The sequence below is a fragment of the Penicillium verhagenii genome (genome assembly GCF_028828195.1).
Source record: "Penicillium verhagenii strain IBT 33310 chromosome Unknown utg000005l_segment0_segment0, whole genome shotgun sequence".
NCBI classification, from domain to species: Eukaryota; Fungi; Ascomycota; class Eurotiomycetes; order Eurotiales; family Aspergillaceae; genus Penicillium; species Penicillium verhagenii.
Genome location: NW_026643169.1, coordinates 4,843,530 through 4,870,624, shown reverse-complemented (window position 1 = coordinate 4,870,624; position 27,095 = coordinate 4,843,530). Strand labels below are relative to the sequence as shown.

At 47.4% G+C, this 27,095-nt stretch overlaps 9 protein-coding genes across 9 annotated transcripts; 4 read left to right on the top strand and 5 right to left on the bottom strand.

Moving 5' to 3' along the window:
• Positions 1–2,446: 2,446 nt before the first annotated feature.
• N7466_005308 (nicotinate phosphoribosyltransferase) lies at positions 2,447–4,046 on the top strand (the record flags this gene model as incomplete). Its single annotated transcript, XM_057164705.1, has 5 exons — positions 2,447–2,555; positions 2,606–2,689; positions 2,763–3,382; positions 3,444–3,768; positions 3,826–4,046. 5 exons carry the CDS (start codon positions 2,447–2,449, stop codon positions 4,044–4,046), a joined length of 1,359 nt encoding a protein of 452 aa, XP_057023386.1.
• A 389-nt stretch (positions 4,047–4,435) lies between these two features.
• Positions 4,436–6,830, bottom strand: N7466_005307 (transcription factor domain-containing protein; the record flags this gene model as incomplete). The annotated part of the gene is made up of 2 exons (XM_057164704.1): positions 4,436–6,163; positions 6,225–6,830. 2 exons carry the CDS (start codon positions 6,828–6,830, stop codon positions 4,436–4,438), a joined length of 2,334 nt encoding a protein of 777 aa, XP_057023385.1.
• A 531-nt stretch (positions 6,831–7,361) lies between these two features.
• Positions 7,362–8,528, bottom strand: N7466_005306 (uncharacterized protein; the record flags this gene model as incomplete). Its single annotated transcript, XM_057164703.1, has 2 exons — positions 7,362–8,001; positions 8,233–8,528. The coding sequence occupies 2 exons, from the start codon at positions 8,526–8,528 to the stop codon at positions 7,362–7,364; spliced, it is 936 nt and encodes a 311-aa protein (XP_057023384.1).
• Positions 8,529–9,532: 1,004 nt separating this feature from the next.
• On the bottom strand, positions 9,533–9,826 carry N7466_005305 (uncharacterized protein; the record flags this gene model as incomplete). The annotated part of the gene is made up of 3 exons (XM_057164702.1): positions 9,533–9,539; positions 9,615–9,664; positions 9,719–9,826. The coding sequence occupies 3 exons, from the start codon at positions 9,824–9,826 to the stop codon at positions 9,533–9,535; spliced, it is 165 nt and encodes a 54-aa protein (XP_057023383.1).
• A 334-nt stretch (positions 9,827–10,160) lies between these two features.
• N7466_005304 (beta-catenin-like protein 1) lies at positions 10,161–12,321 on the top strand (the record flags this gene model as incomplete). The annotated part of the gene is made up of 9 exons (XM_057164701.1): positions 10,161–10,187; positions 10,238–10,292; positions 10,346–10,584; positions 10,641–10,747; positions 10,797–11,031; positions 11,082–11,175; positions 11,223–11,737; positions 11,786–12,188; positions 12,239–12,321. The coding sequence occupies 9 exons, from the start codon at positions 10,161–10,163 to the stop codon at positions 12,319–12,321; spliced, it is 1,758 nt and encodes a 585-aa protein (XP_057023382.1).
• Positions 12,322–13,259: 938 nt separating this feature from the next.
• N7466_005303 (DNA-directed RNA polymerase II subunit RPB2) lies at positions 13,260–17,115 on the top strand (the record flags this gene model as incomplete). Its single annotated transcript, XM_057164700.1, has 2 exons — positions 13,260–16,864; positions 16,953–17,115. The coding sequence occupies 2 exons, from the start codon at positions 13,260–13,262 to the stop codon at positions 17,113–17,115; spliced, it is 3,768 nt and encodes a 1,255-aa protein (XP_057023381.1).
• Positions 17,116–19,192: 2,077 nt separating this feature from the next.
• Positions 19,193–19,993, top strand: esdC (GTP-binding protein EsdC; the record flags this gene model as incomplete). The annotated part of the gene is made up of 1 exon (XM_057164699.1): positions 19,193–19,993. The coding sequence occupies one exon, from the start codon at positions 19,193–19,195 to the stop codon at positions 19,991–19,993; it is 801 nt and encodes a 266-aa protein (XP_057023380.1).
• Positions 19,994–22,127: 2,134 nt separating this feature from the next.
• Positions 22,128–23,123, bottom strand: N7466_005301 (GPI anchored serine-threonine rich family protein; the record flags this gene model as incomplete). The annotated part of the gene is made up of 5 exons (XM_057164698.1): positions 22,128–22,315; positions 22,547–22,689; positions 22,754–22,885; positions 22,938–23,016; positions 23,072–23,123. The coding sequence occupies 5 exons, from the start codon at positions 23,121–23,123 to the stop codon at positions 22,128–22,130; spliced, it is 594 nt and encodes a 197-aa protein (XP_057023379.1).
• Positions 23,124–24,915: 1,792 nt separating this feature from the next.
• N7466_005300 (alpha-amylase) lies at positions 24,916–26,982 on the bottom strand (the record flags this gene model as incomplete). Its single annotated transcript, XM_057164697.1, has 7 exons — positions 24,916–24,943; positions 25,009–25,258; positions 25,317–25,539; positions 25,695–25,718; positions 25,773–26,338; positions 26,451–26,849; positions 26,913–26,982. 7 exons carry the CDS (start codon positions 26,980–26,982, stop codon positions 24,916–24,918), a joined length of 1,560 nt encoding a protein of 519 aa, XP_057023378.1.
• Between the last annotated feature and the right edge of the window lie 113 nt (positions 26,983–27,095).

Here is a 27,095-nt window from a genome sequence, read left to right as displayed (position 1 = left end):
TCTGGGAAGTACAAGTAGATGTTATCGGAGATGAATTGATGATGTAGAAGGAAATGAGCAAGCTCGAGCACTTGAGGGTTTATATACGTTCATTTTCAAAGTCTTAGGTGAGATGCAAATGCAAAGAAATGTTTGGCGGAAGTAGACATTGTATCTCAAACTCCGAAACTCCGAGAATCCGGTGGTGCATACAGTCAATCTCCGCGGCATTTCCAGCAAAACGTCAACTGGTGTATATCATCCACGCGCTTTGGAATTTACTAGTAGATTTAAGAGGTGAGCCATACTCGAGAACCTTGGAAGAAGTCCATCTAGAAGGGTATGTTTTCTTGAATATGCGGTGCCAAGGTTCTGCTTGGTACTAGTAGTGTAGTCAATGGACATACATACCCAAGGTTTCAATGTAAATTGTTTTAATACAAAAGCAATCGTTAAAGACTCTCCAAAGGGTGCTCCCATTGGATCTCGATGTCGCTGCCGCCTCAATCCCTCCAGGTAGGGACCTGTCAAGGCGTCGCTGCCTACTGTAGCCTGTAGGCCCTGTAGTTGTACCCATTGCCCACGGATAAGTGATTGGCCGGCTTTTGGACGTGGATCGGGGACCCTTTTCGGTCTTGGCCTCTTGGCATTGAAACTACTTATTAGTACTACTTGATCGCGAAAGCTGACTAGTGTTCCAAGTAGCGAGTAGAAAAGCGTTTTTTCTTTCTTTCGGGATCACTTTCCTTCTCATTGGTATTTCAAAATCAATTCAACCGTGGAATCAACCTTTGTCATGTTGTCGATTTCGGCATGCTTATGCAGGTATGTGTAGATTCTATTGTATACCCGTGTCTTCTAACACTTGACCTGAATCATTAGTCTCTTGGTGACATTGAATTGTTTATCTTTTCTTCCGCAAGTTCGACAGTTATACAAATTGAAGACCAAAGCAAAATTATCCTTGCCTTTACTTTTTTTTCATATCGTCAGTGCAACAATGCAGCTAAATCTCTGCTTTTTCTGGGCGAAACAGAGTGCACTATATCCAAAATGCTCCAAATTTCCCCGGCGACCGTCCGACTGGATGTATCTCGTCCAAGTCACAGGAGTCTGGCTTTCACTATCTTCTATCCTGTACGTGAGCATTCATCCAATCTCTTCAGTCAACGGATTCCAGAAGAAATAAAAATCCAATGAGCAAGACACTAATCATCAACGCTTTGGGCATCACTAGCTATTTGATAGGGGTTTGTTGTGTTCTGAGAACCACCGAAAAAAGACTCCTTTATGTGTTTATCTTCACACTGTGCCAGTCCTGCTCGCTACTTCCTATCCTGAGGGGTCAAAGTGGCCATGAAGTGTACAAAAACGCGTTCTCGTTTTGTCAAGCTCTGCTTTCTAAAAACCCCGCGGTTATTTATGCGTTGATGCGTCTATTCTCCTCGCGGTTCACCCCGAAGAGATTAGATCCTACATTTATAAACACTATAGGACTAGCTAGCCAGACTGCGATCCATACCATACTGGCCCTCTCCTGGATGGCGGTGAGCTGGGCACCATGCGGCAGACTTCTGTCCAATGGGTGGAAGGGATATTTCTTTCTCTATGATTTGATGGGATGGGCGTTGATCGATCAGGCTATCTTTGCGGTAGTGCATGGGTCGTTGCTTTGGAGTACTTGGAGGCAAAAAAGGGCGTCACTTGAGCAATCTAGTAGCAAGGGCAAAGAATTACTTGAGTATTAAGATATAAGATACATTGAACGGCATTCCACATGTAAGGTTGATCTTTTACATCCAAGCTATATACTACTAGTAGTAATAGATTATTGACTATATGGCCCACGCGCTATACCTAAACCGGCAAGTGTCGCCGAGCCTCTATGCCACCTAAAGTAATCAATCATTCCCTGTCACCTGATATATAAAAAAATACCTGTTAGATGCCCTGAAGCCGAGCTCATAACTCCGAGGTTGCGTAATCCGAACCAGATAAGGTGGTAAGAGGAGGCAGCATCCAAATTTAGAAGGGGCTTGCCGGCTAAAAACTAGTAGAAGTACTGTGTAATATGTATACTGATCAACCACAATGGGAAACAAAAAGACCAAAATATTCTATGAGATTAACGTGAGTCATTAAATGGTATTTCCATGGATATTCATAAAGTTTTGCAACTATCCACTTGGTGATCTACCAGCTACTAGTAGTATGTACTGTACTAACTAAAAAACCCCCACCATAAATCGGCGATTCGGCAGCAATCGCAGCTGCAAACACTGCAAACAACGGCGTAATCGGGATTTTCCCCGCGCTAACGCGTGTGCTTGCGCAAGATAAAGAGCAGAAAAGGTTGGCCTGGCATTGCCCTGCCTTTTTGTTCCGTACACCTTTCTCCGACACTACATCCCACTGACACTTTCTGCTCATTCAATATCCACACCGGACCACCCGGTACAGCAGCAGAATGGGCCAGGATACCTCTCCCATCCCCGAGGGAGTCTCCTCCCTCCTAGATACCGATCTCTACAAGTTGACAATGCAATGCGCGATCCTCAAATACTTCCCTGATGTTTGTAAGTGGGATCCTCTGAACTGATATTACCCATGTCTAACTGAGTGCTAGATGTCACTTACGGCTTTACGAATCGCACCCCGCATATGAAGTTGCGGCGCGGAGCATACAAATGGCTTTTGCAACAGCTGGAAAGTGAGTGATTTCTCCCGTTTAGCGGAACCCCTGGCTTCTATGCAACTTGAACTAATAATGTTTGCCGTATTAGACCTCGGATCCCTGCGCGTCACCGCCGAAGAGCGTGCTTTCCTTCAGCGCAAATGCCCATACCTCACCGAGGCCTACATTACCTTCCTTGAGACCTTCCAGCTCAAGCCGTCTGAGCAGGTCGAAGTCAAGTTCACACCTACACAAGATACAGGTAGTGACGAGGATGAAGGGATCATTCAATATGTTGTCAAGGGTCTTTGGCTCGATACCATTCTTTACGAGATCCCGTTGCTGGCCCTGACTAGCCAGGCGTACTTCATGTTCAGTGACAAAGAGTGGGATCACGATGGCCAGGAGGAGAAGGCATACAGCAAGGGATCTACACTTCTTGAGAACGGGTGCATCTTTTCGGAGTTTGGAACCCGGCGGCGACGCGATTATCATACCCAGGATATTGTGATGAAGGGTCTATCGCGTGCCGCGGAGGATGCCAAAAAGAACGGGTGGAAGGGCGCATTGACTGGAACAAGCAACGTGCATTTTGCTATGAAATATGATGTCAATGCCGTGGGTACTGTCGCGCACGAGTGGTACATGACCATTGCGGCTATCACGAACGATTATGAGAATGCCAACGAGCTGGCATTGCAGTACTGGCTTGGATGTTTTGGAGAAGGGGTAAGTTCATCCCGAGCTATGGCTTGGATTCTTCTGAGCTGGCTCACTAACTTTGAAAAAGGTCCTCGGTATCGCCCTCACCGATACATTCGGCACACCGGCTTTCCTCGATGCATTCCGCAAGCCTATTAAAACTCCCGACCAGAGCGAGAGCAGCCAGCCCCTCAAGTCTTATGCGCAAACTTACACTGGTGTTCGCCAAGATTCAGGTGATCCAGCAAACTTTATCAAGATGGTCCGCGAGTTTTACGATCGTGAAAATATCACTGACAAGAAAATGGTTGTGTTCTCTGATTCGCTCGATATCAAGTCCTGCCTTGAATACAAGGCCCTTGCCGATGAGGCGGGCTTCATTCCCTCTTTTGGCGTGGGCACATTCTTCACAAGTATGTTGAAAACTATCTAAGCATATTCATATTTGATGCTAACAAATTTATCTATAGACGATTACATCAACAAGACAACCGGCGAAAAGTCCAAGCCTCTGAATATTGTCATCAAAATCTCCACAGCCAATGGCCGACCGGCCGTGAAGCTCAGTGATAACCTGGGGAAGAATACAGGGGACAGTGCCACTGTCGCGGAGGTAAAGAGGAGACTGGGCTACGTTGAGCAAAACGACGTGCAGATCGATGAGGAAAATCGCTGGACGCCACGGGCATAGACATTCTGGTCCACGAACAAGAAACAGAACTGAGTATTGCTGAAGGGCGGAATTTTGAGCTGTTTCTTTCTATGGAAAGCTTTGCGAAGATTGATTTTTTTTTTTACATGTTGATTGATAGATACAGCTAGTTTTCATGATATCCATTAATAGAGCGCCAAAACAAGCCTCATAAGTAGATTTTGTATACTTTGTAGACGTTGGTACTACCTATTTATCCACAATTTTCATGCTGTTACTACATAGTAGTAACCAGCTCATGCTATATCGCATACACTCATAAATGCTAAAATACAGATAGGGGGAATGTCCAAATTAAACTAGATGGTACCGCTGAGCCAGAGCTTGATAAAGCAGGATGAGAGTCTTGAAAAATACCACACCCCAATTTAAAATCCTAAATCACGATCCAAATCACCCGTAATATCACCATGTCCAGATCGATGTCTGGCCATATTATCATAATCGTCATCCTTGAGCGCAAAATCAAACAGATCCTGTTCTTGTTCCCGCTCCAGATCACGTCGCTGTGTCCAATTCTGATTCTGGCGATGATTTTGGTCCAATGATCCTGACTTGTCGAGTTCATGTAATGATGTCCCCTGGAAAAGAGCCTTTGTCCAGTCTAGATCATCAATGTCTTCTGCTGGGGGTGAGATCTCCATTGGTTGCGTGGTGCTTGCAGAAGGATCTGCTGTGTCGGGAAAGTTGAAGTCAACAGAGAGATAGTTGAAAGGATTAGAATCGTCTGAGCCTGTGTCGGCTGCGAAGTGGTCATCAAAGTCATTGGGGAAAGGGCGACGGTTTTGCTGTGGAGTTTGAGATTGTTCGCGAGGTGTAGGGATACTCATGTTTCTTTGTTGAACTTGATTTTCTTCGTATATAGATGCGGCTCTGTGGGATGCTGGAGTTTGGACATCGGATTTATTGCTATCTTGGCGGAAGGAGTGAGGGGTGGATATTGAGTCGGCATTGCTTTGTGTTCTCTTCAATTCGAGAGGAGTAGCTGGGGTGTCAAAGTTATATTGCATGATCTGAAAGAATGTGTTGTTGATGTAGTTGCCCGATTGCAACTTGATTGCAGCCTCGAGGTTGGCAAACTCAACGTTGGCGGCTGGGTACATATCCTTCAGACAGTGAAGAACATGAATACAGCGTTGAAAATTGTATACGCTACTCTCGCGAATGGCTGGGTTGTCAGACATGGAGTTGGAAAGATGTGCCACTGCCGCTGGCAGGATTACTGTCACGCCAGATTGTGGCAAGAAGCGTGTCAGATTGAGCTGATTGAGGCCTTGAACAATATGAGTGATTCCAGAGGCAGCCTCGTGCATTTTTGTACGGGCAGCATTGCGCCATTCAGTGCGAGACTTTGACTGGTCTTTAGAATGGGCTGCCCAAGGCCGGTGGAGAGCGCTGCTAGTTGCATGATACAGCATACGAAGCATAGCGCCATGTAAGAGCAGTACATCCTCGCCATCCCGGAAATTGCTCTTAGATGCCGGGATAAACTGTGCATCTTTGGGTAGACCAGTAAGCCACGAATCAAGTTTTTGGCTGCATCGAGTAAACTCCGATTCCGAAGCTTGACGAGGAACCAATGTAATAGTCGTTCTGTCTGTGACTCCAAATTGTCGCTGTGATGGCGCATATTGTGCGAAGATCACCCTTCCAATGCATTGGCATAGCTTGACCTTTTCAATGAACATGGTGGCGAGGCGTCTTTGGTGTGACACATCCTCAAGTTGTCGACAGTGGAAGAGACGAACCGCAGATGGGGAGAATGGTTCAAAGTCGAAATCTTCAGGTTTCAACATAGGGACATTGCTCGTCCCTTCGTTTACCTGCATCGGGCGCCGCATCCCCATAGCAATCAAACGATCTCGGGAGTAAAGGCACCACCAGAGTCGGGTGCGCAGTCGTTTAAGTTTGGGGTCAAGTTCGGCAGTAGATGGGTCTTTGTTCAATCCAATGGAATGTGCCTGTGTATTACACACTCCGATCCAGTCCCAAATATCCCGCTGTAGGCTATTCTCTGGGTCCGACCAATATGTCATCAGCAAAAGTGTTTGCAAAATGACGATCCGGTCTTCTTCGCAATCAAGTGAGTAAAGAAGCTGGAAAATAGCGATGTTAGAGATATGGAAACTGGCAGGGGACAAATTATGATATACGTACTCGTAATCGAGTGAAAAAAGCATTCCGTGCATCCTTCCTCGTCGAATACCCTGCATCCTGTAGATGCTTAATGTCGATAAAGGCTGTCCCTACAAACATAACGGCCTGGAAGAGCAGAACACTGATATTTCCATTGGGGTCGTTCTCTGCCACACAATTCAAGAGTTCTTGCAAGTTGAGCACAGGCATAAAGCTGTGGACCCATTGTGTATACGACCTCAACAATTCATTACGCAAGCCGCTCTCTGGAATCGACAGGGCGCCACGAAAGCGCAAGAACTCCAGGTCTTCCCTCGCGATTCGATCAGGGAGCGCCTTGAGAAATCGTGGCTCCTCGTCCAGGATGGCTGTCAGTGGATCGAAGTCTGGATCGATCAGATCCTGCACTGCAGAAACCATATTGGCCAGTGGCATAGAGTTATGGACCGCTGGGTCACCCAGCGTGCGCCAGCCGTTGAGCGGTCTGCCAGACTCGAAAAGCCATGGGGCCTGTGGATCGTATCCTGAGATACTATGGCGTTTGGATCTTGGCTCGTGGCGAGTGTCAGCCTGCTGCTGTAGCTTGCGCTTCAGAGCCAACGCGTTGCTGTTTGGGGATAGAGACATCGCCACCTATGCAGGGATCCACATGTAGCCGAAGCCACTTCTTTTGATTTCTTGCCGTAAGGGCCGAGGTAGACAAAGGGTCCAAATAGGATCGGCGTGTACGGAGTAGAATAAGCAGAAATCAAAACCGGGACCCTCAAACCGCCTAGCCCCGGTGACTGGAACAGGGCGGTGTCCGGAAGTTTGGGGTATGTGGGGTTTTTGCGGAGGCTTACGTGGAGTCAACATGAATGGCTGGGTAAGATATAAAAGATGCTTCTTATATGCCGATTTGACTGCCGCATGGATGCTGATTAATAGAGTTGCACGTGGTCTGTGATCGACTGCACAGTCTGCACATGTGTGAGGGAACCAATGATATGCGACTGTTGATTTATTTGAGATGGAATAATGCAGCAGTAACTTTTGCATCTCTACCGGGCGGGTAAATGCGGAGAATTTGCAATCTTACATGGAGCTGCCCGTACGGAGTACGGAGAGCGAGGGTTCTGGAGACTAAGATACCCATGCTAAGTGGGTCACTCGGAATTTCTATACTACAACCACCGACTTCTTCCCACCTCTCGTTTGTGGTTTAAGCTGGCCAAGCATAACTTGCATGGCCCGCCACGCGGCCCACTCGGTGACCGAGCGAGTCTCTTCTTCCTCGTCCTGTGCCACAGGAGGAATAATGTCACTCTTCAGCCTCTGCATTGACGCATTGCTTCGCGATCGCATCAAGTAGGCCACGCTTTGACGGCTCACCAGCGCTTGTTCTCCAGGAGCCGTTATCACACGATGCAATGAGCTCCGTAGTATCCCACCTGTCCACTCGACAAGAGTGTCGCCAATGTTTACCAATACGTTCCCCGGCTCTGGCTTGACACAGAGCCAGTTTTCTGGCTTATTGTCGCAATCTGCAGGCAGTATCTGTAACCCGCCCACCACGTTGAAAAGCAGAGTGATTACCCCGATGTCCGTGTGGCCGCCGAGGCTGATGGTTTCGGGTTGAGAGCTCGATTGTGACTGACTTCGCAATAACCTCACTGAGGTTTCCGAGATTTGATCCAAAGGGCCAAGTCCCTTAAGTGTCCCCGGTCGAAGGCCAAGCTGGTTATCAAGGTGAAGGAAAATGACATCTGCTAATATAAGCTTGTGGCTAAGCTTTTCTTCTTCTCTGATATCAGCATACCTATTATCGAATGTGAATTCTCAATAAACCGTCGCACTTCCGCTCGTCTGGCTTCAATAGGGTCGGCATTCCTAACTGGAGGGCGATTATCTAGCATATCGTCTTGATTAATCGAATAAATTTCCATACAATCCATTTTACCATCATCCGTCTTGAGTTGTCCGCTTCGCTTATATCTTCTTATGATCAGCAGGTCCAACATGAAGGAGAAGGCCTTGCCACAGTACATACCCTGTCAGGTCATAAGGTGGCTTGTAGGCGTGACTATCCAGGACTGATTGATCAAGGCTGTACGTCTCCTGGGTGAGCTCAAACATCTTCTCTGCATCTCCCAGGAGCTCTTTGCCCTTCTCAGACTGTTGCAAGTCCAACATGAAAAACCCCCATTCTTGGCATGCTTGGAACAGGGTTTGGATCTCTTTTTCGTTTCCATTCTGGAGCCCTTTGAATGATATCTTCGGCAAAGGAACGACATGGACCCCGGAAGGGAAGGGGGGGCAATGGTCGAAATACTTGGCTGTCGGCATTGTTTCCAATGATTTCCATGTATCGGAGGCCCGAGAGACGGATGTACAGAAATGAGGCTACACATGTGCATAGAAATTCTAACCTAAAAGCGGGGTATTTATACTTGGCCAACCCTTCAAATGTTGGAAACGTCACCCCACAGGATCAAAGCCATTCACGTCAGAACTGGTAATTACTAGTAGATGAGGCCCCCTAATACCTGATCCGTGCTCTCCAGGGCTGGTATCTCGTACTATGTAGCAGACATCAGTAGACCATATTGTGGGGTTTTGGGCGACCTACATATTATCACATGTCAGCCCTGGAGCCAGCTACTACTGGACACAATAATTCTTTGAGGCGAAAACAATGTCATCAAAAATCGTGATGGGTGATCAGGTCACATGCATGGTAGGTACTAGGCAATGGAATCTCATCAGCCTTGGCTAACCATTCAGTTCTCTGTTTGCGGCGGCTCTTTGATAACCTTGCAACAAGCGGCCAAGTAAGCCGTGGATTATCACAATTGCAATTGGTCAGACTCGATTCCCAAAATGCAACCTGGGAAAGCGTAGCCCAAGGAAGAGATATGATCCACCCTGAGTGCCCGTCGTAGGATTTGGGCCCTCACGAATCCTAAATCGAGCCCTGGAGTCACTGCTCAGATGTTCGTGGCTGTCAAGTTTGGAATCTCCTTGAAATTGACTCGGGGGCAATTTTCCTGGAGCGCATCTTACGTCCATCGTTTTCTCCAATCTTCCCCCTGTTACTTTTGCTTGTAATTAATGGAATGAATCAAATCCTTGGTATTCATAACAAAGCAGTGGTGCAGCCCATGTCGTCATGTGATGCGTGCCCTTGCAAAGAGACTAGTGTACAGGTAAATTGAGAAACATTGGACAAGTGTCCATGATGTTTTGTCCCCCGACCGACGCCATTATACTTCCACGGAAAGGAACGGTTGGGATTCGCGGTGACAGGAGGGGAGGGGAGGCCGAGACTGATATTCGAATGTATGGAAGATTTACATACTGAGGCGCGTTAGTTTAGTCTCAACATGGCAATGAACCTATCAAGAGTGGTATTGTATTAGGATTTCGACTCACGGAGGGAGGAGGATTTCGCCTAGGCTGCTGTGGAGGAAAGCAACACCGACCTAGAGAAGATGTTAGTTGCATGATCCAGGTTCTGAATTAAGACGTTGGCGTACAGTGAAGATGGCGAGACTGCGGACGATGGTAGCGTTCTCGGGATTGCGAGCCTCATCGAAGACGGTGCTAATGAAACCCTTCTGGGCAGTGTAGTTCTTGGGGGCCATTGTGATTGTAGATGAAGCCGGTAGACTTGAGAGGTAGATGGTGTATATAGGAGTCGGAGATGGTGTTCGGAGGTCGAGAAATCTGCGGCTTCGGGAACCCTTGGCGTCACTGCGTCATGGGTTCGTTTCGACACCCGTATATCTTTTGCGCGGGCGCGCATGCAGCAGTGACCTTGACTCGCTCAGTCTGTCAGTAGGAGGATAAGAGCCGACATCTGGAAGGAAGAAAACTTCAATCTTGTCTACCCTCTATCGCATTAATTCAAAAACACCTGCAAACGGAAAAGAGGGCGATAGTTTTGCTGTCTTCTCCAATAGAGCACGCGCCGCAACCATGACCAATATCGATGAGCTCTTCAAGGTAAGTCACAGTCTCTCAACATCTTGTCCACATCTGTCTGACTTATAAAGAAACCATTGGTTGCAGGAAGCTCCAAGCGCAAGTTCGAACCGCTTCAAGATCCCAGTGCGCGCCCCTTCCATGCGATGCACCCGCGACATCGGCTAACAAGACGCTAGATGAGGTCTACAAATCCGCGAAGCTAGACTCCGATGCCGATGTAAGGTCCAGAGGAAAGGAAGCCATGGTGGAGGATGAAATCGACGATGACGGCGAGGCCGGTCCTGAAATGCCCCCAGACATGGACACTGAAGATGCCCCAGACGACGAGGAAGGCCGATTCTTTGGTGGAGGGATGGAGCAAAAAACCGCGCAGGCGATGGAGTATATTGACCAGCAAGAAGAGGACGAAACTGCGGTATGTGCATGTTTCTAGATCCTTGGAGATGGTATACTAAACACTGTGTTGTACAGCCCGAAAAGTTCGACACAACATGGGTCCGACGATTCGCGTTGAACTTTGAGAAAAAGATATCCAAGAACGCCGAGCTACGAGCAAAGTTCGATAATGACCCACAAAAGTATGTGAAGGGATTGTGAACTTTCTGACGATATGCTAAATGGTTGCAGGTTCATGGCATCCGAAGCTGACCTAGACACCGAAATCAAGGGATTATCCATCTTGTCAGAGCACCCGGAGCTTTACGAGGAGTTTGCAAAGCTTGGCTGCGTGGGCTCATTGATCTCACTGCTTTCACATGAAAATGCGGATATCGCGATCGATGTCATTCAGATCATCGGTGAGCTTACGGATGAGGATGTGGAGGCCGAACAAGAACAGTGGGATAGCTTGGTCAACTCGATGGTTCGTTCTTAATGCAAGAAAAATATTGCAACATTACTGACAAGTCCTAGATGGATGCCGACCTTATTGAGTTGTTGACTTCTAATCTGACGCGTCTCGACGAAAATGTGGAAACTGATAGAGCTGGCGTTTATTATATTCTCGGTGGGATTCTCTTGCTAAATTATCTTAACAACGCTAATGAGATTTAGGTGTACTGGAAAATCTATGCTCTCAGACTTCTGTCGCAGAAAAAATTGGTCAGGATGCTTCTGTACTTCAATGGATCTTGACTCGTATTCAGAAGAAAGAAACGCCTGTCAGTCAGAACAAGCAATACTCCGCAGAGGTCCTGGCGATTCTATTGCAGTCTTCATCAAAAAACCGAGAAAAGTTTATCGAACTTGAGGGTATCGACACTATCCTTCAAATTCTCAGTCAATATCGGAAACGGGATCCTCAAAAGGACTCTGATGAAGAAGAATATGTGGAGAATCTTTTTGATGCTTTGATCTGCTTGCTTGAAGAAACAGCCGGAAAAGAAAAATTTGTTGAGGCTGAAGGCATCGAATTGGCATTGATTATGCTCAAGGAGGGCAAATTCAGCAAACCACGTGCACTAAGGGCCCTTGATCACGCCTTTGGTGGAGCAGCGGGTGGTCCAGCTTGCGAGCGACTGGTTGAAGCGGTTGGACTCAAGACAATTTTCGGGATGTTCATTAAAAAGGTAAGCATATACTCATCCTGCTACTGTATTGTTTCTCACAACCCGCAGCAAGAAGGACAAAACATTGAGCATCTGCTGGGCATCTTTGCTTCGCTTCTCCGGCTTCTACCAGGCGGGTCGGCACCGCGTATTCGAACACTAGCCAAGTTTATGGAGAAGGATTACGAAAAGATTGAGAAGCTCATCAAATTGAGACGAGAGTATGCCGCACGTGTGGCACCGGTCGAACAATCCATCAAGAAAGAGCGTGAATCCTATTCACCGGAGGACCAGAAAATCATGGCTGATGAATGGCTATCCCGTCGATTTGACGTGGGACTCTTCTCCTTGCAAACAATCGATGTTGTTTTGGCTTGGTTGGTTGCGGAGGATGACGGAGCTAAGAAGAAAATTGTGTCTTTATTAGCAGACCGCGGTGAAGACTTGTCTCTAATTCGGGAAACCTTGCAAGGTAAGGCCATTCTTTATTTGCCGTTGTTTAAATACTAATACCATGTCTAGAACAAATGCAAGGCCTTGGCGACGAGGATCAAGGGCAGAAAGATACCAAGGATATGCTGAGCACCTTATTGCAATTTGTTTGAGGGCTTCATGCCTACTAGCTACTAGTACGCAACATTGAATGTACAATACTATATCCAAATCAACCACTCAAGTGCTTACTCCAATCAATGCTCCTCAAGCTTTACTTACTGGAGGTATGGGTAATTATTTAGTACTAACCTACTACCTACTACCTACTACATAGTACTGGGTATCCGTGGACCCGGTTAGTAGCAGTAGTAACATTCGCACATGCTATACAAGTGGTGGTGCCGACGGTCCAGACACACTAGGTGAAGTTAACATTGAAGACACATATGAATATCGAGTGAATACTTAGGCCCTGAAATACTCATATACATATAGTAGTACTCATATACTACAGACCGCTGTTTGAAACAGTTCAAAGTTCAAAAACATTGAATCATACTACGTACATGCAAAATTCTGAAAAGCGAGGGCAATAAGTTCACTCAAAACCACCGACCATGACCCTGGAAATACCGATATTCTAATTCCAAACTCCTTTCTTCTTTCTTTTTCTTCTCTTTTTCATTCCCTTGTCACCAATCATTATTCTGGTTAACAACTTGACATATAACTACAATTTACAGACCGATATAACACGTGACTTTTCAATCATCCACGTGATCAGAGAGACCTTATCAGGACTAGCGTGTTAATTCGGCGCCGCCGAAGCATCAAGATCCTAGGAGATCGCCAGTCACTTCATCCGTTACCGCTGGGAGTTTTTTTTCTTTCATCCCACGAGCTCCCCTCACAGCTTCCTCACTTGTCTGGACCGACTGCAGAAATAGCTCTCCAGTCACTGACAGGCGGGTGTTGCAGCGCGTTGGGTGAATCTCAGATAATTGCTTTCCCCGACCCGACGCGCCTCCACGACCCTTCGAGGATCGCTCTTTTTCACTTCTCGCTTTTCACTCTCAGAACATAGTGGGAGACTCGACCAATCGACACAATGGCAGACTACGACGAAACATATGAGGAGGAATTTTATGATGATTCCGATGAAGGAATCACCTCCGAGGACTGCTGGACTGTGATCTCTTCGTTCTTCGACACAAAGGGTCTCGTGTCCCAGCAACTTGACTCTTTCGATGAATTTATCTCCTCAACCATGCAGGAGATGGTGGAAGAGCAAGGACAAGTGGTACTTGACCAAACCCTCCCTCCCTCCGAAGACGAAGACGACCCGGTTGTCGTACGCCGTTACGAGCTCAAATTCGGCACCGTCATGCTTTCGCGACCATCAGTCACTGAAGGAGATGGTGCGACAACCATCATGTTGCCCCAGGAAGCAAGATTGCGAAACCTTACCTACGCCAGTCCCCTTTATCTCGACGTCACAAAGAAAGTCATGGAAGGACGAGAGCGTTTGATCGCCGACCGTGACGATGAGGAGCCCGGCGAGGCCGATGAGGACCGAAAGAGTCGCGGCACATATCTCCAGTGGGACGAAGTTGATTTTGCAGGAGAAACCAATAAGAAGGAGACAGTATTCATTGGCAAGATGCCCATCATGCTCAAGTCCAAATACTGCATCCTTAAGGACCTCAATGAACAGTCTCTCTACGCCTGGAATGAGTGTCCGTACGATTCCGGTGGTTACTTTGTCATCAATGGAAGTGAGAAGGTTCTTATTGCTCAGGAGCGCAGTGCCGGAAACATCGTTCAGGTCTTTAAGAAGGCTCCTCCGAGTCCCACGCCTTACGTTGCGGAAATTCGCAGTGCTGTTGAAAAGGGATCCCGACTTCTGTCTCAACTTTCACTCAAGCTTTTTGCTAAAGGTGACAGTGGTAAAGGCGGATTTGGTCCTACTATCCGTTCAACTTTGCCCTATGTGAAGGCTGATATTCCCATCGTTGTCGTTTTCCGAGCTCTAGGTGTCGTTTCTGATGAAGATATCCTGAATCACATCTGCTACGACCGCAATGATATTCCTATGCTGGAAATGTTGAAACCATGTATCGAGGAGGGTTTCGTTATCCAAGATCGTGAGGTAGCTCTGGATTTCATCGCCAAGCGTGGCTCTTCCCAGTCCAACCTCAATCACGAGCGACGTGTTCGTTATGCACGAGAGATCATGCAAAAGGAGCTGTTGCCCCATATTTCCCAGAGCGAAGGAAGCGAAACTCGCAAGGCCTTTTTCCTTGGTTACATGGTGCACCGTCTGCTCCAGTGTGCTTTGGGTCGCCGAGATGTTGATGATCGTGATCACTTCGGAAAGAAGCGCCTGGATCTGGCTGGTCCACTTCTCGCCGGTCTCTTCCGTGTCCTCTTCACTCGTGTTACTCGCGATCTTCAGCGTTATGTTCAGCGTTGTGTTGAGACTAGCCGTGAGATTTACCTGAATGTAGGTCTCAAGGCTTCTACCCTCTCTGGTGGATTGAAGTACGCCCTAGCTACGGGTAACTGGGGTGAGCAGAAGAAGGCTGCCAGCGCCAAGGCTGGTGTGTCGCAGGTGCTGAGTCGTTATACCTATGCATCCACGTTGTCTCATTTGCGACGTACCAACACGCCCATTGGGCGAGATGGTAAGATTGCCAAGCCGCGTCAGCTTCACAACACCCACTGGGGTCTTGTGTGTCCGGCCGAGACCCCTGAAGGTCAAGCTTGCGGTCTGGTCAAGAATTTAGCTCTTATGTGCTACATCACTGTTGGTACTCCCAGTGAACCGATCATTGATTTCATGATCCAGCGAAATATGGAGGTTCTCGAGGAGTTCGAGCCCCAAGTTACACCCAATGCCACCAAGGTGTTTGTTAACGGTGTGTGGGTCGGTATTCACCGTGACCCATCGCATCTTGTCAACACCATGGCGTCTCTTCGTCGACGAAACATGATTTCACATGAAGTCAGTTTGATTCGTGATATCCGTGAGCGGGAGTTTAAGATCTTTACCGATACTGGACGTGTTTGTCGACCGCTCTTCGTCGTCGATAACGATCCCAAGAGTGAGAATGCTGGATCGCTGATCCTCAACAAAGAGCACATCCGGAAGTTGGACCAGGACAAGGATTTACCGCCAAACTTGGATCCAGAAGAACGCCGGGAACGTTTCTTTGGATGGGAAGGATTGGTGCGATCCGGTGCTGTGGAGTACGTGGATGCGGAGGAGGAAGAAACCATTATGATTGTGATGACACCCGAGGATTTGGAGATTTCGAAACAACTTCAGGCTGGCTATGCTCTGCCAGAAGACGACAGCGACCCCAATAAGCGAGTCCGATCGATTCTGAGCCAACGGGCACACACCTGGACTCACTGCGAGATCCACCCCAGTATGATTCTTGGTGTTTGTGCCAGTATCATTCCGTTCCCTGATCACAACCAGTCGCCTCGTAATACCTATCAATCCGCTATGGGCAAGCAAGCTATGGGTGTGTTCTTGACAAACTTTGCCCAGCGTATGGAGACTATGGCAAACATTCTTTACTACCCCCAGAAGCCCCTGGCTACTACCCGGTCTATGGAATTCTTGCGTTTCCGTGAGCTGCCTGCTGGCCAGAATGCAATTGTCGCCATTGCTTGTTACTCTGGATACAATCAGGAAGATTCCGTTGTTATGAACCAGAGTAGCATTGACCGTGGTCTTTTCCGCAGTCTCTTCTACCGTACATACAGTGACTCGGAGAAGTCGATCGCAACAAACATTGTGGAGAGATTCGAGAAGCCCATGCGACTTGATACCCTCGGTATGCGCAAGGGCACATACGACAAACTTGATGACGATGGTATCATTGCACCCGGCACACGTGTCTCTGGAGAGGATATCATTATCGGTAAAACTGCACCTTTGGCCGCGGATGCCGAGGAACTTGGTCAGCGTACCAAGGCACACACCAAGTTGGACGTGTCGACTCCTCTGCGAAGCACCGAGAATGGTATTGTGGACCAGGTGTTGATTTCGACTGGTAACGATGAGATGAAGTTCGTCAAGGTCCGCATGCGTACCACCAAGATTCCTCAAATTGGTGACAAGTTTGCGTCTCGTCACGGTCAGAAGGGTACAATTGGTATTACTTACCGACAAGAAGATATGCCCTTCACCGGTGAAGGTGTTGTGCCGGATCTCATTATCAACCCCCACGCCATTCCGTCCCGTATGACAATTGCTCACTTGATTGAGTGTCAACTCAGTAAGGTTTCGTCTCTTCGTGGATATGAAGGTGATGCCACTCCTTTCACCGACGTAACTGTTGATTCTGTGTCTCGTCTGCTCCGTGAACACGGCTACCAGTCGCGTGGATTCGAGGTCATGTTCAACGGTTACACTGGTCGCAAGATGGTGGCGCAGGTGTTCCTGGGCCCGACTTACTACCAGCGTCTGCGTCACATGGTGGACGATAAGATTCACGCCCGTGCCCGTGGACCCACTCAGATCCTAACCCGTCAGCCCGTCGAGGGTCGTGCCCGTGATGGTGGTCTTCGTTTCGGAGAGATGGAGCGCGATTGTATGATCGCCCACGGTGCCAGTGCCTTCCTAAAGGAGCGTCTGTTTGATGTGTCTGACCCGTTCCGAGTCCACATTTGCGATGACTGTGGCTTGATGACACCCATTGCGTAAGTTTACTTCCCTGACACTGATTGCATACCCTGATATCTTTTTTTTTTTTTAATATTTTGGTCAACCCAACTAACATGCGAACAGTAAACTGAAGAAGGGTCTTTTCGAGTGCCGCCTGTGCAACAACAAGCACCGTATCTCACAGGTTCACATCCCGTACGCTGCCAAGCTTTTGTTCCAAGAGCTGGCCTCGATGAACATTGCCGCTCGGATGTTTACCGATCGTTCCGGAGTGTCGGTGCGATAATTGCATATCTGCTCATTGCACAATTCTCATTTACCTTGTATTTTAATGATTCACTCGAAAATCGCGAGTCCCTAGGGACTAATGTTGTGGCGTCTGGGGATTTATGGCTTAGCATTCTTATTAGGTCATACATAGTCGGAAATCAAATATATCAAAAGAAATTTGCCATTCCGGTACATAAAATACCTATTTGCATGTCGTAGCTCCATGACTGAAAATTTGGTAGATGAGCTTCTCCAGGTGCTGACTTTTGGACATCACAAAAAAATTGCACCACTCAAGTGCTGTAACGACATTTAAAAGCAGCCAGTCTTGGAGAAGGAGAGAAAAGGAATCCAGCTAAGCCCTGGAGCTGAGCTGTAACAGGGATCAAAGATCTACTACATGGATATGGGTATTTCAATTTTCTACAGCTCAAGGCATGCAGGAGGCGCATCTGGGCTACGTAAGTGTTAGAATTATGGTAGATACATAGTAGTACTAAGTATATTTGAACATGTATGTCTTGTCAATCGGGATGACCCTTGACACCGAGCTCTTTCTATTATTATTATTCCACCACGTTGTACCCTTGTATCCCTGTACCCCTGTTTGGCCCTAGTCACCCGGAGTGAAGAACGCACGGTGATCTCAGCATTATGCGCAGGTCTAGGCCGATTTGTCCAGCGTGCGACGAACACCAATCAATCCTGATCTAGTCAGAAATTCAGAGTGGGGCCCTGTACAAAAGGGAATTGCAATGACTGCAACTACGGCATGCAGGGCCGAGGAGAAGGGAGTATGATCCGGAAATCCTAGGCCACAAGGACATTGGGAGTCTTTTGCAGAATGACTTCCGTGTTACCTGGGGCATGTACATGTAGGTACATGCGGGATGGATATTGATACTTGGTCTTGGCTCGCATTGGCCCCATCAGTTGCTAGTGGGGAAATCAGAATCAGCAGGACCAGACTCAACAGAATCATTCATCAGACTTAGCAGGATATTACGGAGAATTTTCCTCCCGTCGTCAAACCTTCGGGTGGGGGGGGGGATGTTGTGGACTGTGCGCGGATCAGAGTTTTGTGTGTTCGTGGCATAGTGGATTGTGGATTTTCTGGATTGATGATGTGTACTAGTAGTGTATAGTATAGTAGGTCACCTATCTGGGGGGGTTTTCAGATAGCTTTGCGCAGTTTGGGATAACCTTGGAATCCTTGCTTGGTGTCAGTGAGTATAGGACTCAACTTCGGGAAGAGTATACACATATATTTTTTTTGGGTGATGCTGCGATGATGGAATCCTGATCCTGACGTGCATAATCGGCAAATGTGGAAGAGCAAATGAATGAGGCTGATTCGATGAATGCCCCTCATCTCAGTGACTCTAGTCTCACGACTCTCACCAGGTGAGCGTCAAGTACAGGGGGTTGATTGGTTCTAAGAAGAAGTTGAAAGCCCATCACTGCACCACCGACTTGTCAGCCAATCACGGGGTCAGAATACCCGCTCTCCCCCAAAAGCGTCACTTTCTGCATGTTGATCCCTGAGAATCTTTTGATCCTTTTCTCTTCTTAAAACTCCTATAACCGCCCAGGCGGACTTCTTTCTTTTCTTTCTTCAGCGAGTTTTTTGTTGTTTGAGCTGTTCATTCGAGTTTGAATCCAGGCACTGGTTTGCCCGGTTCTTTTTTTCTTCTTTATACTATTAATATTTTTCCCCTCCACTTTTTCCTCCCACACTAAACGAGCTGTGCTCTGCTAGTGTTCATTTTTTTTTCCTACGCATATTCTGCCTTGCTTCGATTCATCTCGATTTCAATTTTCCAGTTCTGCGCCTCATCGTTGCCGGTCAACTTTGAGCCTTGCTGTATCAGCTCTATCAACAAAACACGTTAATCTAATCTCGCTCGCCTCCGTTTATATTCTTGTTGTCGTGGACCGGTTCCGTTCGACACAATTCCCAATCAAGATTCAAAGTCTTCAATATACTGCATCAATCAGACTCCGGTAGTTCTGATTGCCCGATTTGACTCTTCCGTCCTCAAAACGACAACTATATATAACACTTATTTTATTTGTTTGCCCCATCATTCATAATGGCCGCCGTTCAACTCAAGTTCTCTTTGCGCACTTCGTCCAATGTCAAGACCGTCCACTTGGTTGGCTCCTGGGACAACTATGCTCGCCAGCTCCCACTCTCCGGTGAAGACAAGCCCGGTGCCTGGGTCGGAAAGTTCCGTTTCCAGACCTCCATGCTCCAACTCGGTAGCCGCTACTGGTACTACTACATCATGGATGGGTACCACGTCTCCCACGACCCGGCCGTCGAGTATACCGTCGAGCCCACCACCGGCCGCAAGCTCAACATCCTCGATGTTCCCGGTGGCAAGTCCAGCAGCACTCGTACCTCCGCACCAAGCAGCACCCGCCGCAGCTCGAACGTCGCCCACGGCCGCTCCCTCTCCCCGTCCAAGATCCAGCACCCAAAGCCCTCCAAGCCCTACGCCTCGCGCCAGCTCCGCGAAGCCGAGTTTGGTGCCCCCACCGTCGATGACCTGACCCGCCGCTTTGCCGGCTCTCGTCTATCCGATGAGTACTCGGGCTCTTACTCCAACAGCCCACCCAGCTCTGCCGGCTCGTCGCTGTCTTCCCGCTCCTCCGGTTCCACCTCGCCCTCGTCTTTGTCCTCCATGAGTGACCCCCAGTCCGTTTGCTCCTGCGAGCGCTACGGTATCACCCGCAAGGGAGACCGTGTCAAGCTGGACTGTGGTGGTAGCCGCTGTGGATACGCTGATGAGTCCTCCGATGCTAGCTGCTCCGAGGATGAGGATAGTGACGAGGAGTACCGTCGTGCCCGCAGTGGTGCCCGCCGCCAGGGCATCGTTGTCCGCCGTTAGAAGCGCTACAGTTTGGTCTAGTCTGTGTTTCAGTGCGCACCGCTGCACAGACTACAACCTGGGTTCTGTTTCCATGTCATACGCTTGGACCTGGTAGCAGGGATTCGGTTTGCGTCTATTTGATTTACCTTGCTTTTTGAAAAAAAAGAAATTACAAAAAAAAAACAACAACCCATCGCCAAGGGTGAACCGGCTTCGCTTTCGGGGTGGGTGGGGATGTGGTTTAATGGATGTTGAGAAGGGGAGGAAAATACATCAGAGGAGAAGAGAGGAGGAGTTAGGAAGAGAGGAGCAAGAAGACATCGATGCCCAAATCCGATGCACCAATCCGACAATATCCACCCTGAACATGTACTCTCAGTGCATGTCCAGACCGGTGGAGCTGACAAGCTTATCTCATACTACGGTGTGAGCCATAAGAGTCTATCCCGCTCTGTGTCCTCATGCCAATTCAATTAGGACACGGCCTTGCGGACGAGCCTTGCATCTCGTAACCATGAGCATCCATTGATGTCCGGGCTTTTTTTTTATCAGAAGCTTAGGTCTTGGTTAGGTCTTATTCTAGATGCGTTATGAATAATGAGATATGACCATTGGATCTCTTGGTGCTGTATTCCTTTGTAGATTGAGGTTAATTTTGTAGCTACCTTTCAAATGTTAGATTCACCTACTTCACTATATAGCACTTAGCACTTGAGTATATGTACATGTAGTATGTAGTAGGCACTTGGTATGTATTTCGGACTGGTACTCCCAGTGCACATGAGTGTAGTCATCCATCAATGAATGTACAGCAATCCCATATACTAAACATGTGCTCTCTTCAAGCCTGAATGTTGATCGAGTCACTCGCCTTCGAAGGATTGCGGTGGCATAACCAGTGTTAAACTGCGAGGCGATGATATTCGGTCTGTATTATCAAGGTGAATAAGCCCCAGATGAAATTGCACATCAAACTTCGAGCCACAGAAGACCCCCGACGCGGTCTGTTATAGTATAGGTTGAATCCTCGATGGGCTTGATCAAATCACCCAGGCCGGCGAGCCGAGTGCCATCTGCGTCTAGTCAAGACTTCGGCGCAAAGGAGACTTCTGAGTGCGGATAACATTCACCCCGTGCCCAAACAAGACCCCCGCCGTTCCTCTCCTTCTTGTGCTGGTCTCTCAGCGACCCGCAAGCCATAGCTTGATCTCAATCCTCCATTGCCCTTGGCCAGGCCTCCTCGGGCTCAATTATTTCCTTACTTGGAACTCCTTTGTCGGAATACTTCTCCATAACTTCTAACTTCGAGGCAGCGCCATTATAAGACAAGAAAATTTATACAGATCCTTCGGTATGTTCCACAGAAGTGTTATCCCGGAGGACTTGCATAAACCCCCTGACAGTACCCCTGTAGCTTGAAGTTTCAAACCAGCTGCCTCTTCTTTGGGCATGGCCCTGCACTTTGTACTCAGCGACAGAAGCATCGAAGATACATAAGCTGAGTAAAAAGCCACCTTCAAATGTTGGCGACATTATGCTTAGATAGACTAGCGGTATAGTTATCGAATCTCTCTGTCGTTGTTTTGAGGATGACCGAAGATAGCGACGAGATTTGGGGAAGGGTGTAGGCTGAGAACAGCATTTTAAAGCGACCTCGGGAACTGTATAAGAAATTAAAAAGATGCACATGGAGTTTGGGAAGCAATAAGAGAGAAGAATAGATACATTGTCAGCTTGTTGAGGATCCAGGTGCCAGAGCTGTTGTGCGAATTTGGAATGAAAAAAACTTGAAGCCTTCTGGAGGATGAAAGAAGGGAATCTGGTTGTCTTGATCTACCATGACTAGTTTCTGCAGCTTCAAAGTGAGTTACAAAATCGGCAATTGAAACTTTGAAAATAAATTAAATTGTCTGACTATCATTGACATAGCACATAAAACCCATTACATAGACAGACCGAGAGAACAACAATGTGGCCACTGCATTTTATGCAGAAGCGCCCAGAAAAACAAAACAAAATCTCAAACACCCAGAGAAAAAGGTAAAAATACATGGGTATGTAGTGCTTGGTGGGAAGCATTGGACCTAAAACCTTCCATGGAGTCCAGGGTCACATAGCTAAACCCGAAACAGTCTCCGTATTCACGTGGGCCTTAGAGCATCAAAGCCAAAGCACCACCGATGACGCCAATTGCAGCAGCAGGGTTCGCGGCGAGGGTGAAGGCAGCTCCGGTAGCGTGAGCGGACGTGGCAGCGGCAGTGGAGTTCTGGGTAGAGGAGGCAGAGGTCTGCAGGCCAGAAGCTGCGGTGGTTGCGGTATTGGTACCAGTGAGAGTGGTACCTGATTTGGTCGAGGTAGTGGTCAGCAAAGTCCCGGTAGAGGTAGATGTGGTTGCCTTGGTAGCAAGAGAGGTATTCGACAAGAAAGACGAAGCCGACAAGGAAGACTGAAGGATAGAAGTAGAAGTAGACGAACCAGAGGAGACAGAAGAAGTAGACGTAGACGAAACGGAAGTGGAGACACCAGAAGTAGAAGTAGTAGAAGAAGAAGAAGAAGAAGAAGTAGACGAACCAGAGGCAGTGGAAGTGGTCGAAGTGGTCGAGCCAGACGAAGTGGTCGACGACTCGCTGGCAGAGCCGGTGATGTTGAATTGCCCAGTCTGAGCGAGGATTCCAGTGTTGGAATCGGACATCAGGTTGATCTGGTATCCTTGTCTAATTGGCATGTTAGATTGATGGTCAGGAAGAGGGGGGAAATGGGGAGATCAGTTATTCATACCCATCAGCGAGGCTGCCAATGTTCACGGTGTGGGATCCATCCGAGGTGCTGATATCCGAGGCCAACTTCTTGTTCACGTTAGGGTAAACGACATAGTTGACCAGGTAGATGTCGAAGCTCTTGGCGTCAGTGCTGATTGGGTTAGTCTTAGTGAGGAAGAAGAGATCGCGGGGTAGATACATACTCGACAGAAGTCCACTTAACATCAACCGAGCTGGAAGGGGAAATGTCCGCGCCCTGCTCAGGCTCAGTGACGGTCAGAGCTAGAAGAAGGTTTAGCAGATTGTTGTTTTTGTGATGGGCAAGGATGAAGTTTACCTCCGGCAGAGATGACGAGAGAGATAACGGAGGCAGCGAGTGTGAAACGCATGGTTGCGAATTAAACGAGCAGACTGGGAATAAACGAGTGATGGGATTGGGAACGAGTGAAGGAGGGATGGAGAAAGAAAGAAAAGAAAGGCTGAGAAGAAGCGAGATGAGGAGAAGAAGAGGAAGTGACAAGGTGAAGAAACAAGACGTGTTGATTGTAGACGCGTGAGAAATAAGATTACTAGTAAGCATTAAGTAGTAAACATGTGAGCGCCAAAAAAAAAAAAGACTACGATTACGAAACAAAGTCTCAGAATAGAGGCATGTAAGAGCAGAAGAAAGGTAGAAACTTGGAACCGCAGTCTAATATCTAATAATACCTGAATCAAGATGTACCTATATCCATTCTATAAGATTTTGATATGGTGATATCTCTTGATTCAGGGTCTACTTCTAGAAAGTAACCATGGACCCTCAATGTTTTTAAGCGGGAACTTGTCCCGGTGCTAGCGCTGTTAGCGCATTGGCACTGGAATTTTCAGCCAAGTTAATTCCCATTCCCACACCGAGTTCAAGAAAATTACCCACAGTTTCCGGCAGAGATGCAAAATGAAAATAGCATGAACTTCGTAAAGATGTTTCTGCTCTAGCCATTGTATTGGTCAGTATTATGGACCACGTCGGGCTATGATTCAGCCGATTGGCTTGATAAAGACCCTTGCTAGACCCTTCCCCACTTAGTGCGCTAATGGTCCCCATTAGCAAGTTATGGGTTTAGCGATGGCGTCCATGGCTGCGCTAGTCCTCGGCGCGAGTTAGCGTCCGATAAGCCCGGTGCTTGGGTGAGACTCGGGCGTATTGGTAATCTCGGTATTTGCTGGTATTTGCTGGTATTTGCTGGTATGCAAAATTTATTCGTACTTTTTTTTTCTCGGACTTTTCAGTATTTCAGGTATTTTGCAGTATTCTCAATACCCTTATCATGGTATCAGGCTTACTAAAGAATTGAAACTTCCAGTCCTCGGATCTCGAGGTTACATTTCTGGTTACTACGCTATAATATCCCTTATTAATCATGTTACCCCTGATACACACGGGCCGTAGATCGAGGCTGTCAGTCTTGACATCCTACCCATCTCGCCACATAGCCACATAGTAGCCACATACGCTACGTGGCCCAACCCAAAATACAAATTGTGTAGTTTATACAAGGTACTAGTAAAGGTTTCCAACCTTGGAAAGTAAAAATCCAAAATCCAAAAAACATCTGATGCTTCCGGACACAACCGAAAGTTCCAAGTTTGTAGTCAAGAACAATGGCGCAACAATACGAGATTTACAGTTGGTACATTCCCAATGGAAAACTTACCGTGTAACCGAACAGATTCAGCGGGTGGAGATTAGCAATAGCTTGGCAAAACTCCACGATTGTGCTTGAGCCCCGTAAACATTGAATTGTTGGAATTGTTCTGCGGATCACAAAGTCTCAGGAACAGGGAATTCGGAATTTGGGCCTAATATTGAAGCCATACTGCATTGACCCACGCGAACATTTTAATACAATGTCTCACCGAGCGCGTGCCGACTTTGGTCTAACGGTTGTTCAGGAACCGAGGAACGTTTCCCAAGACCCAAATTAGGCTACAATTGTCAAGTTAATTGTGTCACACCCGAGGATGACACGAACAGGAGATTTGTTAAAAAAAAATAAAAATACAAATAAAAATACAAATAAAAATCAAATAAAAATACAAATAAAAATCAAATAAAAACATGCACAAACGTACAAAATAAATTTAAAAAATTGAGATTCTTTTTAAATTGGGTTCTAATCAGGTCACAACAAGTGTCTTTTAATTAATATCGAAAATGTCCAAGTTACTAAGGCGGTTAGCTGCCAAACCCTCACAAGCCACCCAGATAAGGAAAATGATGACGGGACCTACAACTCCTTTTGGATTGCCTCCAGATTGACCGCAGCAGAGTCAACCCAAACACTAACACTCATCGCACCCACTGGGAAAATACCATAGCCCCGTCGATCGATCACAACGGACGTAGACTGATGGCCAAGTATATCAACCCACGTCTGGCTCGTGTTTTCTCGACCAATAAACATTCGTTTCCGGCTAGACCTTGCATTGCTGATGATACACGCAAGTCCCGGGGATGCGACTGTGCCACCACGGGTAAATCCTAGGTAGCGGTCAGCTTTTTGTGATTTTGTGAGAGGCTTCTCAGGGGCGAGACGAACCGATGCAGTTTGGTTGGTCAAAATAGTCTTTCTGGGGTCCATGGGCATATAGTTTTCGTGCCTTGGCGAGTATGGGGAGCTTTCCATTACCGGCGGGTGTCATCGGGTCTGGGACATTGGCTCGTATCCCGTACACATCACCATAGAATAAGCATGGGAAACCCCCTTTTCGAAGTAAGATCAATGCATATGATATCAATTTGAAGTTTGGGGCGATTGGAGTCTGAAAGTGGTTAGTCGTGATGTGGCATGATAAGAAGGAAGGGGGGGGGGGGGGGGGGGGAGGCTATGCAATTACTTCTAGCATTTGACCGGGTTGCTTCACAGCTGACGTTAGTATCAAAAGAAGCATCGTTTCTTTACAAATGGTATTCTCACCGTATCGTGATTTGAAACAATTGTCTGCATAGATTGATTAGTATACTGGTATCAAACACACCGGAAAAGGTTTCTTACCACGGCATGATCAGGCCTACACTGCACCAGCGTATTGTCAAAGATACCACGAAGGTCAGCCGCGCGTTCATGAGATATCCTTGAGAAGTTCTCAAGCAGCGGCACATCATAAGCTGTGATAGTGTGCCCAAGCTTATCCAGATAATCAAGCAGCGCAGGCAAATAACCAGTCCAATATTCGCCAATCACGAAAAACCCCTGGTTCGAAGTCTTCTGTACATGGGCCACGAAGTCTTTCTGAAATTCTGTCGAGAAATGCTTGGCTGCGTCGAGCCTCATGCCACTGAGCGATAATTCATCCGTAATCCATGTTCCCCAGTTGAGAAGATCTTGCCGGACTTCGGGATGGGAGTGATCTAGATCTGCAAACATTAGGTAGTCATAATTCCCATTCTCCGTGGAGACATCCGAAGCCCATCCTTTCCCAGGCTTAACAATCTTGTAAATCGCTTGCTGCTTGCTCTTATCATCCCAGTCAACACCGGTGAAATGTTGCCAGTGATATTTCATAGAACTGTAAGCTTCTCCGCGACCAGAAAAGTCAAAGCCTACCCAGCCATCCACGTCTGATGGTTTAGATACTTCAACATTTCTGTCTGGAAGGGGGGAAACCCCCAAATTAGTCAAATAACCAAATATCAAAGATTCGAATACATATATATAAAGAAGGGAACTCACCTTTTGGATCCACTTGAATAGCCTTGAACCGCTCCGGAAAGTCCGCACCAGCCTTATGATTGAGAACAGCATCCCAAACGATACCAATGCCTAGAGAACGTGCCTCTCGGATAAAATCCACCAACTCCTTCTTACTTCCCCATTTTGTGGAAATAGATCCTTTTTGATCAAACTCTCCAAGATCAAACAGATCGTAAATGTCATAGCCATTCCCCGCCGGATCCATTCCTTTGCATCCCGGCGGAACCCATATTTGATCAACACCAATACTTTTTAGATCTGACAGCGCATGTCGCAAACGATTCCAATGGGATTGATCCGCAGGGACATGCCACTCAAAGCCCTGGAATATTAGTGCATTTTCAGGGGCCGCCCATGCACATGGTAGATCAACATGAGCTTTCCAGAATATCAATATCAGGAATTCGAAATCGGATACCAAGGACTGAGTTGACTACTCACCGCGTTTTTCCGTGTATGTCGCTTTTGTTTTCCGGTGGAGTCCGGTGCACCGCGCGAAGAAGGAGATCATTGGAGATCGGATTTTCTTGGCGGCGATCGTGGAATTCTTGCCTTGGAGAATGATATGGAGGGATTTGGCGGAGGTGATGTTTGAAGGACCTTTCTAATTGTCTCCAGACGTCA